The sequence below is a fragment of the Scyliorhinus torazame genome, chromosome 13 (assembly GCF_047496885.1).
Source record: "Scyliorhinus torazame isolate Kashiwa2021f chromosome 13, sScyTor2.1, whole genome shotgun sequence".
Taxonomy (NCBI): Eukaryota; Metazoa; Chordata; class Chondrichthyes; order Carcharhiniformes; family Scyliorhinidae; genus Scyliorhinus; species Scyliorhinus torazame.
In genome coordinates, this window is record NC_092719.1 from 218807820 (window position 1) to 218826600 (window position 18781).

The 18781-nt window shown below is 49.3% G+C and overlaps 1 protein-coding gene across 1 annotated transcript in view; it reads left to right on the forward strand.

The window, feature by feature from the left end:
- The window catches only part of LOC140388627 (thioredoxin reductase 1, cytoplasmic-like), a 78982-nt gene that overhangs the window by 38523 nt on the left and 21678 nt on the right, over window positions 1-18781 (forward strand). The window contains exons 11-12 of the mRNA XM_072473073.1: window positions 12735-12827; window positions 15103-15179. Coding sequence (XP_072329174.1) covers window positions 12735-12827; window positions 15103-15179 — 170 coding nt within the window. The remainder of the gene's footprint in view (window positions 1-12734; window positions 12828-15102; window positions 15180-18781) is intronic.

The following is an 18781-nucleotide window of genomic DNA, read 5'->3' on the forward strand; positions in this document are numbered from 1 at the left end:
AAGGCCTGAAGCACTGGGATTGTTCAGTGATGTGAAATTGTTGTCTGGAGGCTTGAGATTAGAGAGACAACTGAAGGGTATGAGGAAGGTCCAAAGAGAGATCCTCCGCCCCTGTTGTTATGGTTTTGAATGGGACCAGGGGGTTGCAAAATTGGGATCTGCTGGGATCTAATAATCATGGAGGATGGGCAGCAGAGCAAGATTTTAAAAACTGGTTGACACGGGGTAGCACGGTAGTATAGTGGTTAGCACAATTGCTTCACAGGGTCCCAGGTTCTATTCCCGGCTTGGATCACTGTCTGTGCGGAGTCTGCACGTTCTCCCCGTGTGTGCGTGGGTTTCTTCAGGGTGCTCCTGTTTCCTCCCATAGTCCAAATATGTGCAGGTTAGGTGGATTGGCCATGCTAAATTGCCCTTAGTGGTGGATCGGGTTACTGGGTTATGGGGATAGGGTGGAGATGTGGGCTTGGGTAGGGTGCTCTTTCCAAGAGCCGGTGCAGACTCAGTGGGCCGAATGGCCTCCTGCACTGTAAATTCTATGATGTGGTGTATGAAGATGGGGCATGAGCTACCACTGACAACCTATCTTGTCCAACCATGTGTCTACCCATCAGCCTTCGTACCTGAGCATGTAGCCCTATTGGATCATTAATTATCTTTTGTTCCCCCCCCCCCACCCCCCACTGTCATTCCCCATTGTCAATCAGTTCCTGTATTTACTGCTAAAAACTAATTGGCAGGAATTAATAGACAAGAGTGGGGCTTTGTATCACAGAGTCCCTACATGCACAAAGAGGCCAGTTGGCCCGTTGAGTTTACACCGACTCTGCGAGGTCCTGCCTAGGCCCAATCCCCCCGCCCTCTCCCTGTATCCCACCTAACCTTTGGGCACTTCAGGAAAATTTAGAATGGCCAATCCACCTAACCTGCAGATCTGTGGACTGCGGGAAGAAACCGGAGCAACTGGAGGAAACCCATGCAGACGGGGAAGTGTATAAACTCCACACACAGTCACCCTAGGTTGGAATTGAGTCCGGGTTCCTGGAACTGTGAGGCAGCAGTGCTAACCACTGTGTCGCCCTGCCACCCGGAAAGAACCTCTTGTAAATTCTTGATTTCCGTTGCAGTTTCTATCCTTTTTTTGCTTTTAACTTTTGTATCTAGACAATTACTGAAACACCCCTGGTTCAAGGTGCTACATGGTCTGGTCCAAGGTGACGTCCAAGGCATTGCGCTCTTTGGGTTAGTCCAGTGATGTCATATTTTGATGGACTTGGTTGGCAGCCATGTGGCTACTTCCATTTCCCGGGTCTTGTCTGGCTTTCGATTTTGATTGGCAGAGAGTTCCAGAAGATTCTGGAAAAAGGCAGACCCCATTTTGAGTTAAGCTCTGTTTGACTTGGGAGAGTGGGTGCACAGGTTTGGACTCCCTCTCTTCTTATGCCTGGTGGTTAAAGCAGTCTCTCTAACATGACCGTCTAGTGAGCGAGATAGTGGAGGTGGACAGGGAATATGCGAGGATGCCCACCGTGGAGGGATTGGCGAGGAGGAAAAAGTTGCAGGAGCAATTTGACAGGCTGACAACGGGGAGGGCAGTAGGGCAACTACGTAGGGCAAGAGGGGTGCAATACGAGTATGGGGAGAAGGCGAGCCGCATGCTGGCGCACCAGCTGCGGAGGCAGGCTGCGTCCAGGGAAATATTGAAGATCCGGACTGGGGCTGGGGATGTGGTGTCAGAGCCGGGGAAGATAAATGAGGCATTTAGAGAGTATTACCAGGGAATTTATGAGGCAGACCCAGGAGGAGAGGAGGGGGACATGGGGTGGTTTCTGGACGAGCTGGAATTTCCCCAGGTGGAGGAAGCAAAGAGGCAGGTGTTGGAGGAGCCCCTGGGGCTGAGGGAGGTGCTGGACAGTATCAGGGGTATGAAGTTGGGGAAGGCCCCTGGGCCGGATGGGTACCCGGCAGAATTTTATAAGGAATTTGCGGCGGACCTGGCACCACACCTGTTGTGGGTGTTTAATGAAGCGCTGGAGAAGGGGGAATTGCCGGAGATGATGAAGCAGGCAGTAATCACACTAATCCCCAAAAAAGGGAAGGATCCGTGGAATGTGGGGCGTATAGACCCATATCATTATTTAAAAAAATATATATATATTTTTATTCTCCTTTTTCACATTTTCTCCCGCATTTCCACCCATCAACAATAAAAAATAATCAGCAAGATATGTCAATCCCCATAATAACAACGATCCCATCCGCCCACCAACCCCCAAACATCAGCCCGCATGTTTACATAAACAAATGACAAAAAGGAATCGGGGATTACCCAGAGTCACCCTTAATCTAAACAGTCCCCCTCCCCCAATTAATGTTCGATGTTACCCAGTTCTTGAAAGTGCATAATAAATAGTGCCCATGACTTGTAGAACCCCTCCAAGCTTCCCCTCAGTTCGAACTTAACCTTCTCAAGGGTCAAGTATTCCAACAAGTCCCCCCGCCATGCCAGGGCACTGGGTGGCGAGGCTGCTCTCCATCCCTGCAGGATCCGCCTTCGGGCGATCAACGAGTCGAAGGCTATGATATTTGCCTCCGCACCCGTTTCCAACCCTGGCTGGTCTGACACCTTGAATATGGCCTCCTGGGGACCCGGGTCCAGTTTCACACGCACCACCTTAGAAATTACCCTAAACACCTCCTTCCAATACTCCCCTAGCTTTGGACAGGACCAAAACATATGAACGTGATTAGCTTCAAAAAATCGGCTCATCCTTGCCCTCGTGAGGTGCGCTCTATATACCACCTTCAGCTGTATCAGCCCCAACCTCACACATGAGGTTGAGGGATTCACTCTCCGGAGCACCTCACACCAGACCCCCTCCTCTATAACCTCTCCCAGCTCTTCCTCCCACTTTGCTTTGATCCCTTCCAGTGGTGCCTTATCCTCTTCCAAAATAGCTCCGTACACCGCTGGCACTGTCCCCTTCTCCTGTCCTCTTGTCGTCAACACCTCCTCCAGCAATGTGGAGGCCGGTTCCTCTGGGAAGCTCTGTATCTCCTTCCTGGCAAAATCCCGAACCTGCATGTACCTAAACACTTCTCCCTGCTCTAGCCCATACTTCGCTTCCAGCTCCCTCAATCCTGCAAACCGACACCGCAGAAACAAATCCTTTAGCGTCTTAATCCCCTTCTCTTCCCAGTTCCGAAAACTTCCACCCCACCTCCCTGGCTCAAATCTGTGGTTCCCCCGAATCGGCATTTCCCTTGACCCTAAACCCAACCCAAAGTGTTGACGAAACTGCCTCCAGATTTTCAATGAAGCTATTATTACCGGACTCCCTGAATATTTCCCCGGAGCTATCTGGAGCGGCGCTGTTGCAAGTGCCTTCAGCCCCGACCCCCTGCACAAACTCTCCTGCATTCTGACCTACTGAGAATCAACCCCTCTGACCCAGCTCCGCACCACCTCCACATTCGCCGCCCAGTAGTAGTACAACAGGTTTGGGAGACTCAAACCCCCTGCCTGCCTTCCCCTCTGCAGCAGCACCTTTCTCACTCTGGCCACCTTCCCTCCCCATATGAATGAGGTAATCCTTCTCTCAATCTCCCTGAAAAAAGACTTTGGCAGGAAAATCGGTAGGCATTGAAAAATAAACAGGAATCGCGGCACACATTCATTTTAACCGCCTGTACCCGAACCGCCAGTGACAGAGGAAGGCCGTCCCACCTTGCCAGATCGGCTTTCACTCTCCTCACCAAACTAGTGATGTTGTACCTGATGGGACCAGCGAGCGTGGCCGTGATCTGTCCGACCTCGGCTCCTGCACCAAGTTCCAGTCCCCCACCACAATCAGCTCATGCACGGCCAAGTCGGGAATAGCCCCAAACACCTTCCTCGCGAATCCCACATCGTCCCAATTGGGACCGTATATACTTAACAGCGCCACTAATCGCCCCTCTAGCGCCCTTGCCACAATCACATATCTACCCCCCTGATCTGCCACCACCTTCTCCATCTGGAAGCGTACCCTTTTGCTGATCAACACCGCTACCCCTCGAGCCCTTTCATCAAATCCGGAGTGAAACACTTGGCTAACCAAGCCCTTTTTACATCTCACCTGGTCCTTCACCCTCAAGTGAGTCTCCTGCAGCAATGCTACATCGGCTTTCAAACTTTTAAGATGTGCAAGTACCCTTGACCTCTTGACCGGACCTCCTAACCCTCTCACGTTCTACAGGACTATCCTTGCTGGGGGTCTCTCACCCGCCCACCTTTCTTATCCACCATCGCAATACCAGCGGGCCCTGCCCCATAAGCCTGACCCGCCCCTGTCCATTGTTAACATCGAACCCCCCCCTACAAAAACATCCCCCAACGTCCATCCCTCCACCCTCGCTCGCCTCGTAGGCCCATTGAAGCCTGCTATCCAGGCTCCAACGTCCGCAGCCCTCCTCTCACCTCACCCCCGTTCACTAACTGACTTTAGTTAGCTAGCACGAATGGCTCCCACTGCCAAGACCTCTCGCCCCCTTCCACCCAGTCCTAGAGAAAGGAACTCCAAAACAAACCCAATAATCCAACCCCTACAATTCACTAACAACATTTAACCATCGCAACACAGAACACCATTAACTTGAACTCTGTAACAATGCAAAGAGAAGTAAATTTCAATACAAATCAGTAAAAAGAAAGTTGTAACATTTGTACATTTTCCAGCCGCTCAAACACAGTCCACAGTCTCTCTTCCAGTTCTGTTCTTCACGTCTGTCCCAAGCCTTCTGCCCTCACGAAAGCCTCAGCCGCCTCCGCTGTCTCAAAATAAAAGTCTTTGGCGTTATATGTTACTCAACTTCGCCGGGTACACCACACCAAATCGCACCCCCTTCTTGTACAAAGCCGCCTTCACTCGCCTAAACGCCGCTCGTCTTTTTGCCAACTCCACCGTCAGGTCCTGGTAGATCCGAACCGCAGTACCATCGCACAGCACCTCACGCTCCTGCTTCGCCCAGCTTAATACCTTCTTCATGCAAAACTTATGGAAGCAGATAATTACTGCCCTTGGCGGCTCGTTCACTTTGGGCTTTGGCCTTAATGACCGATGAGCACGGTCTAGCTCATACAGGGTGGGGGTCTCACCCTCCCCCATCAGCTCCGCCAACTTCTTAGCGAAGTATTGCGTTGGCCTTGGGCCCTCTGTCCCTTCAGGCAAGCCCACAATTCTCAAATTGTGCTGCCTTGAGCGGTTTTCCAAGTCTTCCAGCTTTGCTCGGAGTCCTCTGTTAACCTCCACCACCCTCCGCAGCTCGTCCCCCATCGAGGTGACCTGGTCGCTGTGTCGTGTCACGGCCTCCTCCACCTTCATCTTCTCGCCCTGCTCTCTCACCTCGGCCGATGCCTTTGCCACCTCCACCCTCATCGGGCCGATTGCCTCCTCCACCAATGACCTCAACACGACCGCCATCTCTTTCCTCAAGGCCTCCATGTGCCTCTCAAACTGTTTTTCCAGCTCCACCGCCATCACCTCGGTCATCTTCTCCACCGTAAGTAGTGCGGCCCCGCCTTGCAGTTCGGCTTCCGCCATCCTGTCAACACTTTTGCTCGTCTTCTCCTTCGGCGGCGAACCTGCGTTTCCTCATTTCTTCGGCGCTGCTCTTTGCGTACTTTAGCGGCTTTTCTCCTCTCTTCCCCCTTCCCCCTCCTGTCCTTCATCAATCTGACATTCTTGGGGGAGAGAGAGAAAAAAAACTTTCACCAAACTTCCTTGACCCTTCTTTCTTTCTCCTCTGCATTCACCCAGAGCTCCCCTGGGACCAGGCTTCAACCTTCTTTCTTCTTCCAAGGTGGGAGCCATCCGACGTGGAGCACCCTCCCTACATAGTGCCCTGGCCTTGGGCCTGCCGCCTCAGCATCCTCGTAGCTCCTCCCCAGCTGCTCTAACCTGCCGTGCCGGGCCCAGCCCCCGACACCCGCGCGGGGTTCTTCGCCGGTTTTTAAACTGGCCCCGCTGGCTGCTCGTGACGGCCCCCAAGGCCGACGATAGTCGGGGAGTGCGTGAGGACTCTGGGATTTCCCCGAAATCGCCACGAATCGCGGCCAGCGGCGGGAGCTCTTGTTGTTGCGGCCGCCCTGCTCGCCCATGCCACCGGAAGTCACCCATATCATTATTGAACACGGATGTGAAAGTATTGGCTAAGTTGTTGGCGGGGAGAATGGAGGATTGTGTCCCAGGGCTGGTTGCAGAAGATCAAACAGGCTTTGTGAAGGGCAGGCAGCTCGTGAGTAATATAAGACGGCTGTTGAATGTGGTTATGAATCCGTCGAGAACTCTGGTACCGGAGGTGGTAGTGTCCATGGACTCTGAGAAAGCATTTGATCGGGTGGAGTAGCGGTACTTGTTGGAAGGTTTGGGTTTGGGCCGAGATTTGTTGTATGTGGCGCCAAGAGCGAGGGTGAGGACGAATGATATGAGCTCATGAGAGCTTTGTGAGAGGCAGCACGGTTTAGTGAGAGGCAGCACGGTTTTGTGAAGGGGAGGTCGTGTCTCACTAACTTGATAGAGTTTTTCGAGGAGGTCACTAAGATGATTGATGCAGGTAGGGCAGTGGATGTTGTCTGTATGGACTTCAGTAAGGCCTTTGACAAGGTCCCTCATGGTAGACTAGTACAAAAGGTGAAGTCACACGGGATCAGGGGTGAGCTGGCAAGGTGGATACAGAACTGGCTAGGCCATAGAAGGCAGAGAGTAGCAATGGAAGGATGTTTTTCTCATTGGAGGGCTGTGACCAGTGGTGTTCCACAGGGATCAGTGCTGGGACCTTTGCTCTTTGTAGTATATATAAATGATTTGGAGGAAAATGTAACTGGTCTGATTAGTAAGTTTGCAGACGACACAAAGGTTGGTGGAATTGCGGATAGCGATGAGGACTGTCAGAGGATACAGCAGGATTTAGATTGTTTGGAGACTTGGGCGGAGAGATGGCAGATGGAGTTTAATCCGGACAAATGTGAGGTAATGCATTTTGGAAGGTCTAATGCAGGTAGGGAATATACAGTGAATGGTAGAACCCTCAAGAGTATTGAAAGTCAAAGAAATTTGGAGTACAGGTCCACAGGTCATTTGAAAGGGGCAACACAGGTGGAGAAGGTAGAAGGCATATGGCATGCTTGCCTTCATTGGCCGGGGCATTGAGTATAAGAATTGGCAAGTCATGTTGCAGCTGTATAGAACCTTAGTTAGGCCACACTTGGAGTATAGTGTTCAATTCTGGTCGCCACACTACCAGAAGGATGTGGAGGCTTTAAAGAGGGTGCAGAAGAGATTTACCAGAATGTTGCCTGGTATGGAGGGCATTAGCTATGAGGTGCGGTTGAATAAACTCGGTTTGTTCTCACTGGAACGAAGGCGGTTGAGGGGAGACCTGATAGAGGTATACAAAATTATGAGGGGCATAGACAGAGTGGATAGTCAGAGGCTTTTCCCCAGGGTAGAGGGGTCAATTACTAGGGGGCATAGGTTTAAGGTGAGAGGGGCAAGGTTTAGAGTAGATGTACGAAGCAAGTTTTTTACGCAGAGGGTAGTGGGTGCCTGGAACTCGCTACCGGAGGAGGTGGTGGAAGCAGGGACGATAGTGACATTTAAGGGGCATCTTGACAAATACATGAATAGGATGGGAATAGAGGGATACGGACCTAGGAAGTGTAGAAGATTGTAGTTTAGTCGGGCAGCATGGTCGGCACGGGCTTGGAGGGCCGAAGGGCCTGATCCTGTGCTGTACATTTCTTTGTTTTGTTCTTTGTTCGTGAAGCTTTGACTTACATGGGTACGAGGCAGGAGTGCCCGCTGTCGTCGCTGCTGTTTGCGCTGGCCATAGAGCCATTGGCGATGGCTCTCAGGCGGTTCGCAGAGTATCAGGGGATAATGAGGGGACCGAGGGAGCATCGGGTGTCGCTCTATGCCGATGACCTCTTGATGTATGTTTTGGATCCGTTGGAGAGTATGGGAATGATTATGGGCCTGTTGGGGAGGTTTGGAGGGTTCTCGGGATACAAGCTGAATATAGGGAAAAGCGAGGTATTCCCGGTGAATGAGTTGGCACAGCGGACTAATTTAGGGGGGCTGCCATTTACGGTAGCGAGGGATAGGTTTAGGTACTTGGGGATTCAGGTAGCGAGGGAATGGACGGGGCTCCATAAGTGGAACTTAACAAAGCTGGTGGAGGAGGCCAGGGAGGATCTTAAGAGGTGGGATACACTGCACTTAACGTTGGCGGGGAGGGTCCAAGTGGTGAAAATGAATATTCTGCCGAGGTTCTTGTTTATCTTTCAGGCTCTCCCGATCTTTATACCAAAGGCCTTTTTTCGGAAAGTGGACACAATCATCTCTGACTTTGTATGGGCGGGTAAGGAGCTGAGGGTGGGGAGGAGCAGGCAAAGGCAGCAGGGGAGGTTGGCGTTGCCAAACATGCTTCATTATTATTGAAATGAAAATGAAAATCGCTTATTGTCACAAGTAGGCTCCTACATCAGACTCCTATTTATTGACTACAGCTCCGCCTTCAACGCCATAATCCCAGCCAAGCTCATATCAAAGCTCCAAAACCTAGGACTTGGCTCTCCACTCTGCAACTGGATCCTCTATTTTCTGACCAACAGGCCACAATCAGTAAGAATGAACAACACCACCTCCTCCACAATAGTCCTCAAAACCAGGGCCCTGCAAGGCTGCGTACTTAGCCCCCTACTCTACTCCCTGTACACACATAACTGCATGGCAAAACTTGGTTCCAACTCCATCTATAAGTTTGCTGGCGATACGACCATAGTGGGCTGGATCTCGAATAACGACGAGTCAGAATATAGGAGGGAGTTAGAGAACCTAGTGGAGTGGTGTAGCGACAATAACCTCTCCCTCAATGCCAGCAAAACTAAAGAGCTGGTCATTGACTTCAGGAAGCAAAGTACTGTATACACCCCTGTCAGCATCAACGGGGCCGAGGAGGAGATGGTTGGCAGTTTCAAATTTCTAGGGGTGCACATTTCCAAAATCTGTCCTGGTCCACCCACGTTGACGCTGCCACTAAGAAAGCACAACAGCGCCTATACTTCCTCAGGAAACTAAGGAAATTCGGCATGTCCACATTAACCCTTACCAACTTTTACAGATGCACCATAGAAAGTATCCTATCGGGCTGCATCACAGCCTGGTATGGCAACTGCTCGGCCCAGGACCGCAAGAAACTTCAGAGAGTCGTGAACACCGCCCCGTCCATCACACGGACCTGCCTCCCAGCCATTGACTCCATCTGCACCTCCCGCCGCCTGGGGAAATGGGGCAGCATAATCAAAGACCCCTCCCACCCGGCTTACTCACTCTTCCAACTTCTTCCATCGGGCAGGAGATGCAGAAGTCAGAACACGAACGAACAGACTCAAAAACAACTTCTTCCCCACTGTCACCAGACTCCTAAATGACTACACCCTGTATGCTTCATCTGATGCCAGTACTTATGTAGTTATAGTGTATATCTTGAGTTGCCCTATTATGTATTTTCTTTTATTCCCTTTTCTTCCCATGTACTTCAGGATCTGTTGAGCTGCTTGCAGAAAAATACTTTTCACTGTACCTCTGTACACGTGACAATAAACAAATCGTATCCAATCCAAATGATGTTACTGTGAAAAGCCCCTAGTCACCACATTCCGGTGCCTGTTCGGGGAGGCTGGTATTGGGTGGCGAATGTGGACAAGGTGCGGCGGTGGTGGGAAGGAGGAGGAATCTTGTAAGGGGCCTAGTTTGAGGACTATGGTGACGGCAGCATTGCCAATGGCTCCAATAGGTATTCAGGGAGCCCAGTGGTGCCGTCAATGGTGAAGATATGGAATCAGCAGAGGAGGCATTTTAGGATGGAAGGGATGTCTGTGTGAACGCCTCTGTGCGAGAATCATGGGTTTGAGCTGGGGGGGACGAGGATCGTGTATACAGGAGGTGGAGGGAAGTGAGGCTGGTCAAGGTGAGAGATTTGTATTTGGAGGAAGGGTTCGCCAGTCTGGAGGAGCTAAGGGAGAGGGTAGAGCTGCCGAGGGGTAGTGAGTTCAGGTATCTACAGGTTAGGGACTTTGCACGAAAGGTCTGGAAGTGGTTCCCTAGATTGCTCGGGTACACCCTGCTGGAGCGACTGCTGCTTCCGGATGTGGAAGAGGAGGGAAGAATTGGGGATATATACAAGTGGCTGGTGTTGCTAACTTTGCCTTAGTTTAATTGCTCTGTTTTATCACCTTTGCTCTCGAGTCGCCAGGTATCTTTATGATACCGCCACGTGGTTCAAGTCCGAGTAATGATCAATAATCCAATACACCGCTTAGTAAGATTTAAATCAAAGCTCATTTATTATACACTGTAATCACTACTCATGTACAAATTCTACGTCTAAGCAACTTCTACAGCTAACAGGCCAATACTTGGAACTGGCCCACCAGGTCAGGGAAACGATTGACCTTTCGTTCGGGTTCTGAGCCCGCGGGATTCGAAGTTGGTACAGATTGGTAGCTAGGAGCGCCTATCTCGTAGCGAGCGTTGAAGTAAGACTTACAGTTTTGAGCGGATGTTGAAGAGTTAAGAGAGCTGGAAGCGGTTGAAGAGAGAGCGCCTTGAACTTGGGGCTCAATTCTTATAGTCTCCAGGGGCTTCCCGCCTTTCGGGGCGGATCCTGTACCTGGTCCCAAGTGATTGGACTTTGTCCCAATCGCTTGGTTCGATTTTCTCCAATGCTGGAGCGGTTCCCTGATCGATGGGCGGTCTTTAGGTGGTCGTTCACCTCCTTTTGTGTCGACTCCTGCTGGCGCCGAAGAGTCTGGTTTTGCTTTGTGTCTAAATGTTGCTCATTGTTCCCGGGGATTGCTCATTAGTATGCAGATGGCTGGTGTTTTGTTATGCTGATGGTTGCAGGTATCGATCTTGTCTGCCTTTTCCAGAGGTAAATACACAGTCAACCTGCAGCTGCTCGTTTTTGTCCTGTTGGCTGACTTTCCCATCAGCCTTTGCCGTTCGCCATTTTAAATCGGGAGTTGGCCATTTTAAGTGGCTACACTGGGGGAGCAGGGAGGCGAGCGGATGGTGAAGATCAAGGAGAAATGGGAAGCGGAGTTGGGAATGGAAGTCAATTGGGGAGTATGAAGTGAGGCACTGCGAAGGGTAAACGGGACCTCCTCTTGTGCAAGGATGAGCCTGATAGAGTTTAAGGTGGTGCACAGGGTGCATATGACTCGGGCGAGAATGAATGGGTTCTTTCAGGGGGTAGCAGCTGAATGTGAGAGGTGTGGGCGGGGGCCAGCGAATCATGCGCACACATTTTGGGGTTGTGAAAAATTGGGAAGATTCTAGGCGGGAGTGTTTGCGGTCTTAGCCAGGATAGTGGAGGAGGGATTAGACCCGGACCCTTTGGTGGCGATATTTGGGTTTCAGAGAAGCCGGAGCTCATGGAGAGGAGGAAGGCCGATGTCTTTTGCTGGAGTGGCGGTCGGCATCGTCACCGGGGGTATTAACATGGTTGGGTGACCTGTATGACTTCCTGCGGTTAGAGAAGCGGTTAGAGAAGATAAAGTATGAGTTAAGGGGCTCAACAGGGGAGTTTGAGAAAAGGTGGGGAATGTTTGCGACCGTGTTTGAGGAGCTGTTCGTCGCAGAGAGGTGGGGGTGGGGGGGCGTGGAGGAGGTGAAAAAGGAGAAAAATCTGTACAAACTGTATAGTTGATGGTTGGGAAGAATGTTTCCGGGGTGTTTATTTGCTGTAACCTACTTTGATACAAGTTTAAATAAAATGCGTTTAAAAACAAACAACAAAAAAACAGCCTCTCTTGCTAACCAGTGGAAGTTTACTCGCTGTTTGAAAGACTGAGGAAGGCCCAGTCTGATATCTCTCTTGAGGTATTGAAGAAAATATCTTTTTTTCTCTCATTACACCAGTTAGTTAATTCCTGCAGAATTGCAGGCCTGCGGTTGCGAGGCAGAGTAGACGGGAAACCCTATTTTAAATTTTCGAGGAGAAAACCTTAATTATACCTCCGTGAGACTGAGAGCCAGACTAGTGGGGGGTCTTCAATGTGAAGTCCCAGGTTGCTAAAAGTGAAAGTGACTCTCCAGAAGAATTCCTGCAGCCTGCGAGGTCTGAATGAAGCCACAAACCAGAAGGTCCGATCCAACCTGTGGGTTTCAACGCTTCGCATCCCTGGAAGATAGCCGGCTATAACCCCAGCAGCAAAATACTCATCTCACCTCTTTTGATCTCCATTTTTTTGATCCCTTCCCCACTGTGTTTCTCGTGCATATGTTTGTGGAGGGTGGGATGTGCAGGGGGGAATAATTAGAGCAAACAATTGTTCTATTATCACCATTACCTGTTTATCTCATCTTTTGTTGTAAATAAACAGTTTTTTTTGTGTTTCTGTAAATCATTGGAGAAGTCAAGGGTCAAAGATCTCAGAAACTATATACAAATTATTGGTTAATTAATTTATGTTGGGACCCAGGGGCCTATGGGGTTAGAATTGACCTTGCACTCGCCCAGGGTCTCGTAAAACGCCCTTAAAGCTCATAAGTATTGGTCAGTTTGCCAACTTTTCTAAATTTCCATGTCATCAAATTAGTTTAAAACTCCAATTCATTCTTCGTGCATTTTCCAAGCTTTCTATACATCTGCCGTATGCCTCAGGTCTGTTACCCAATTTGTTTTTGTAGATTGAGCAGCTGGAGGCTGGAACACCTGGAAGACTTAAAGTGACTGCAAGGGCCACCACAAGTACAGAGGTCATTGATGCAGAATACAACACTGTGAGTACGATGCTTTTTGCTACCCATCTGTTTTAATAGACAAGGTGTTGCAGAAATAGAAGTATAAAATGGTGCTTGAACAAAAACAGTTGATATCGTGACTATTAAAACACCATGGGGCGGCATGGTAGCGCAGTGGTTAGCACTGTTGCTTCACGGCACCGGGGTCCCAGGTTCGATTCCCGGCTTGGGTCACTGTGCAGAGTCTGCACGTTCTCCCCGTGTCTGCGTGGGTTTCCTCCGTGTGCTCCGGTTTCCTCCCACAAGTCCCGAAAGACGTGCTGTTAGGTGGATTGGACATTCTCAATTCTCCCAGTGTACCCGAACAGGCGCCGGAACGTGGCGACTAGGTGCTTTTCACAGTAACTTCATTGCAGTGTTAATGTAAGCCTACTTGTGACAAAGATTATTATTATTACCACTCCAACCGCCCTCAACATTTAAGGAATTCATTTTCATTAAATGTATTTGACTAAAAAACTTTTTTTTTTTTGTTCTAAGGACACTGATTTTTTTGTTTGGAAGTTCATAGGAGCAGGAGGAGACCATTTGTCTCTTTGAACATGCACTGCCATTCATTATGATCATGACTGATCATCCAACACAATGACCTGATTCCATCTTCCCCCATGTCCTTTGATCCCCTTCGCCCCAACTGCTATATCTGACTGCTTCTTGAAAACATACAATGTTTTGGGTTCAACTACTTTCTGTGGCAGAGAATTCTACAGACTCGCCACTGTCTGGGTGAAGAAATTTCTTGTCATCACTGTCCTAAATGATGTACCCCACATCCTCAGACTGTGACCCCTGGCTCTGGACACCCCCACCATCAGGAACATCCTTCTTGCATCTACCTTGTCTTAGAATTTGATAGGTTTCAATGAGATCCCATCTCATTCTTCTGAACTCCACCGAATCCATTCCTAACCGACTCGATGTCGCCTCATATGTCCATCCTGCCACCCCAGGAATCAGTCTGGTAAACCTTTCTTCCACTCCCTCTAGAGCAAGAACATCCTCCTTCAGATAAGGAGACCAAAACTGCGCACACTATTCCAGATGTGGCCACCAAGGTATAATTGCAGCAAGATATCTCTGCTCCTGTACTCTAATCCTCTTGCTATGAAGGCCAACATACCATTTGTCTTCTTTAATGCCTGCAGCACCTGCATGCTTACCTTCAGCGACTGGTGCGCGAGGACACCCAGGTCTCTTACATTCCCATCTCCTAATTTCTGGCGACTCAGCTAATGGTCTGCCTTCCCGTTTTTGCTACCAAAGTGCATAACCTCACATTTATCCAAATTATTATGTATCTGCCCACTCAACTTGTCCCAATCACACTGAAGTATCTCTGCATCCTCCTCACAGCTCACCCTCGCAGCCAACTTGTGTCATCTGCAAATTTGGAGATATGGCATTTTGTTCCCTCATCTAAATCATTAATATGTATTGAGAATAGCTGGGGTCCCAGCAATGATCCCTGTGGTACCCACTAGTCACTGCCTGCTATTTCGACACAAGCAGCTAATACCTCTGCGTTCTTTGTGTGAATCTACTCTGGATATATCAGACTACCTAACTGGGTTACAGGGATAGGGTGGAGGTGTGGGCTTGGATAGGGTGCTCTTTCCAAGGGCCGGTGCAGACTCGAAAGGCCGAATGGCCTTCTTCTGACTGTAAATTCTATGATTCTGTGGAAGGGGAGTCCAGATGGACGTTGTATTCACATGGCACAAACACAGGATAGCAGTGGGAGAAGGTTTCAGTTGCCACAGTGCTGGGTTAACGTAGCCAATTCACCTACCTGCACATCTTTGGGTTGTGCAAACTCAACAAGGACAGGGACCGGGATCGACCCCGGATCCTCTGTGCAGTGAGGCAGCAGTGCTAACCTCTACATTTTTGAAAGGTATTCGGTCCTGTAACGTGGGCATTGCTGGCTTGACCAGCATTGATTGCCTGTTCCTAAGTACCCTTAAGAAGATGACGTTTGATCCATGAATAGCTATGGTAATTAGGCACTTCTCCCTGGTGTAAATTTAGATTGAGATGATGGCATGTGGCAGCTAGAGGACAAGGGTTCAGAATAACTAACTATTTAAATAGTGGTTTTATTTCTGATTGGAGAAGTACCCTATTTTCCGAGTAAACCTGAATGAATGGTACATTTATTTTTTTTAATTCCCTGTTTGTCGTTAATGGCCTCGAGGGGCATGGGAAATTGTCTTTAATAATTACCAGGAAACGTGATACTGGCTTTCCTCTTTAGGTGTTAATCGCTGTGGGGCGTGATGCTTGCACCAAGTATATTGGCCTAGAAAAGATTGGCATTCATCTCAATGAAAAGTAAGTTGTGTTTCTTACAAAATTAAAGTTGGTAGAAAAATTCTTGAGGCTGAGACTGGTCTGCAAATATTGGGAAAAAGCTGGAATTCTGATTGGGGGATCGCAGGGGGGAGAAATCTCTAATTGTTTCATTCAAATTTTATGTCAAATGTAGATTTCCTTCTAAATGGCACAATATTTGCATGCATAAACATGGACTCAAAGTACTTTCAAAGCTACAGTTCTGTGTTGCAAGATTTCCAAACAGAGGTCAATCCTGTCTGCAGCATTTTTATTGATCCTGTACCTTTCTGGGCTGTAATTGCGTGTTTGTAGCAGAGGAAGTGTCTGCTTCTGAATCAAATCTTTATTAATGTAAGATTTGGGTTTTTCCCTTCTCCGTGCCAAATCTCTCTTATCAGTAATCAAATGGAGGCACTTCCCCAGCTATTGTGTGGTTGGCAAAACGTTATGTGGAGTTGTTTGTCAGTGGGGAGAGGGCCAAGCTCCTCATTTTCCATCAGGATACTTATCACTGCTGTCTGAAGTATAGCTGTTAACACCCTTTAAATGGGTAGTATAAGTGTAAAATGAGTTTACTGTTCATTCTTCTCCACCTTCCCCACATCCCTTTTGTTTTGTCTCTCCATAGTAAAAGAACTGCAGATTCCAAATTTTGTGCATTTGGGAATATTATGCAGTTTGATAACTCAAATTTAGCAACAAGCATATCTTAAGCATATACACAGTTTAAAATAAATAAATTTAGAATACCCAATCAATTTTTCCCAATTAAGGGGCAATTTAGCGTGGCCAATCCACCTAGCCTGCATATCTTTGGGTTGTGGGGCGAAACCCATGCAAACACTGGGAGAACGTGCAAACTCCACACTGACAGTGACCCAGAGCTGGGATCGAACCTGGGACCTCGGCATCGTGAGACAACAGGGCTAACCCACTGCGCCACCATGCTGCCCAAGCATATACACAGTTGATATATCATCACCGACAAAGCTTGTGCTATAAGGTTTACATATATACGGCATTTTATTTAACTTTTTTTACTTTAGAATAGTGACTCGGATGTAATGACCTAGCTCCCCTTTATTTATTCCTCCCTGTAAACGCCATTTCAAATCCAAATGTAATGACTTTTTAATAAGGAGCAAATCAAACCAGGCTTGAGTCGAAGAAAGAGTAAGTTCATCACTTACTAAACCCGAAAACAAAGATACGAAGACACACAAACACGTGCGCACAAATCTCAGCAATAACTGAACATTGCAGCTGTTTGACATTGCAGAAGTTTGCTGTTTTTAAAAAAAAAATCCTGCCAATGCACTGTAGGAACTCACCAAGGCTTCTTAGTAAGCACCAAACCCATGACCGCTAACGTCTAGGTAAAGGTAAAGTCACCAAAGTCCTAGATGACCATAGGCTGCTTTGCCCTTTTGAGGAGGAGAGCTGACTGGTGGTGGTTTAACCTGAGGATCACCACACCTCGGGTGAAGGGCAAGGTGGAGAAGGCGGGGCCTTCATGAATAACCTCAGCCAGTACGGGGATTGAACCCGCGCTGTTGGCCTTGTCTCTCTTTCTCCCCCACCCCCCCCCCCCCCCCGGGTTGCTGCTGCTGCTGCCCACCTCCTAACGTTCCACTGGAAAGTCTAGGAATGGTTGCCACCGCCTGAAGAACCCTTGCACAGATCCTCTTAAAGGCAAATTTTACCCTCTCCAATTTAATGAACCCTGCCATGTCGCTGATCCAGGCATCCACGCTTAGGGGCCTCGCATCCTTCCACTGTAGCAGAATCCTCCGCCGGGCTACCAGGGACGCAAAGGCCAGAATACCGGCCTCTTTCGTCTCCGGCACTCCCGGTTCATCCGATACCCCAAATAGTGCGAGCCCCCAACTCTGCTTAACCCGGGTGTTTACCACCTTAGACACCGTCCTCGCAACGCCCCTCCAGAACCCATCCAGTGCTGGGCATGCCCAGAGTATGTGGGTGTGATTTGCTGGGCTCCCCCGAACACCTCACATACCTGTCCTCTGCTCCAAAAAACCGACTCAGCCTTGCCCCAGTCATGTGCACCCTGTGCAGAACCTTAAATTGTATCAGGCTAAGCCTGGCGCAAGAGGAGGAAGAATTTACCCTACCCAGTGCGTCCGCCCACGTACCCTCGTCTATCTCCTCCCCCAGCTCCTCTTCCCATTTACCTTTCAGCTCCTCCACCGAGGCCTCCTCCTGCATCTCCTGGTAGATCGCCGAGACCTTGCCTTCTCCAACCCACACCCCCGAGAGCACCCTATCCTGGATCCTACGTACTGGCAGCAGCGGGAATTCCCTCACCTGCCGTCTTACAAATGCCCGTACCTGCATATACCTGAAGGCATTTCCAGGAGGGAGCCCAAATCTTTCCTCCAACGCCCCAAGGCTCGCAAACGTACCTTGTCGGCGGGAGTGGCAGCGGTGCCGTCACCAGCGCTCTCAGGCTCGTGCCCACACAGGACGCCATCTGCAGCCTCTTCCACGCTGCCCCCTCCCCCTCCATTACCCACTTGCGTATAATCGCCACATTGGCAGCCCAGTAGTACCCACACAGATTAGGCAACGGTAGCCCTCCTCTGTCCCTGCTCTGTTCTAGAAACACCCTTCTCACCCTCGGGGTCTTTTTCGTCCATACAAACCCTATGATGCTCCTGCTGACCCGCTTAAAAAAGACCTTGGGGATCAGGATGGGGAGGCCCTGGAATATAAAAAGGAACCTCGGGAGCACCATCATCTTCACCGACTGTACCCTACCCGCCAGGGAGAGTGGCAGCATATCCCACCTTTTAAACTCCTCCTCCATCTGCTCCACCAGCCTCGTCAAGTTGAGCTTGTGTAGGGCCCCCCAGCTCCTGGCCACCTGGATCCCTCGGTACCGAAAAATCCTTTCCGCCCTCTTCAGTGGAAGCTCATCTATCCCCCTTCCCTGGTCCCTTGGGTGTATCATGAATAGCTCACTCTTCCCAATGTTGAACTTATACTGAACTCCCTTCCTAACAGCACTTTGTGTACCTACACCTCCAGGACTGCAGCGGTTCAAAAAGGCAGCTCAGCACCATCTTCTCAAGGGAAATCTCGGGATGGGCAATAAATGCTGGCCTTGCCAGCGACGCCCACATCCTGTAAATTAATTTTTTAAAAATTGAATTGAAGTTCAGATAACTGCACCATGCTGGAGACAACCATCGCTTCAGAGAAAGATAGATTTTTTTACTGCTTCAGTTTTTCCAGATTAATTTAATGACCTATCTCTGTCTGACTTGGCAACTCTCTTCCTAAACCTGCCTGGCGGTGTGTTTCATGAAAGGAATTAATTCCCATGTTTTGTAGTTATTGTTGTACTACATGTAATCACATTTTTGAACCTTTAGCTCAAACCTTTGACGCATTAAGATTGTTGAAACCAACAGGAAATGGGATTATTTCATCCTCCGTGGGGTGTTGAACATTTGCTGGATGTGTCCCCTTGTCTTTACTGCTGATTAAAATTCAGCACTTTAACATTTTTAGAGTTGTCTTTTCAAGAGTCCCTTTTTGAAGTTGACCGTGACCCCCCCCCCCCCCCCCCCCCCCCC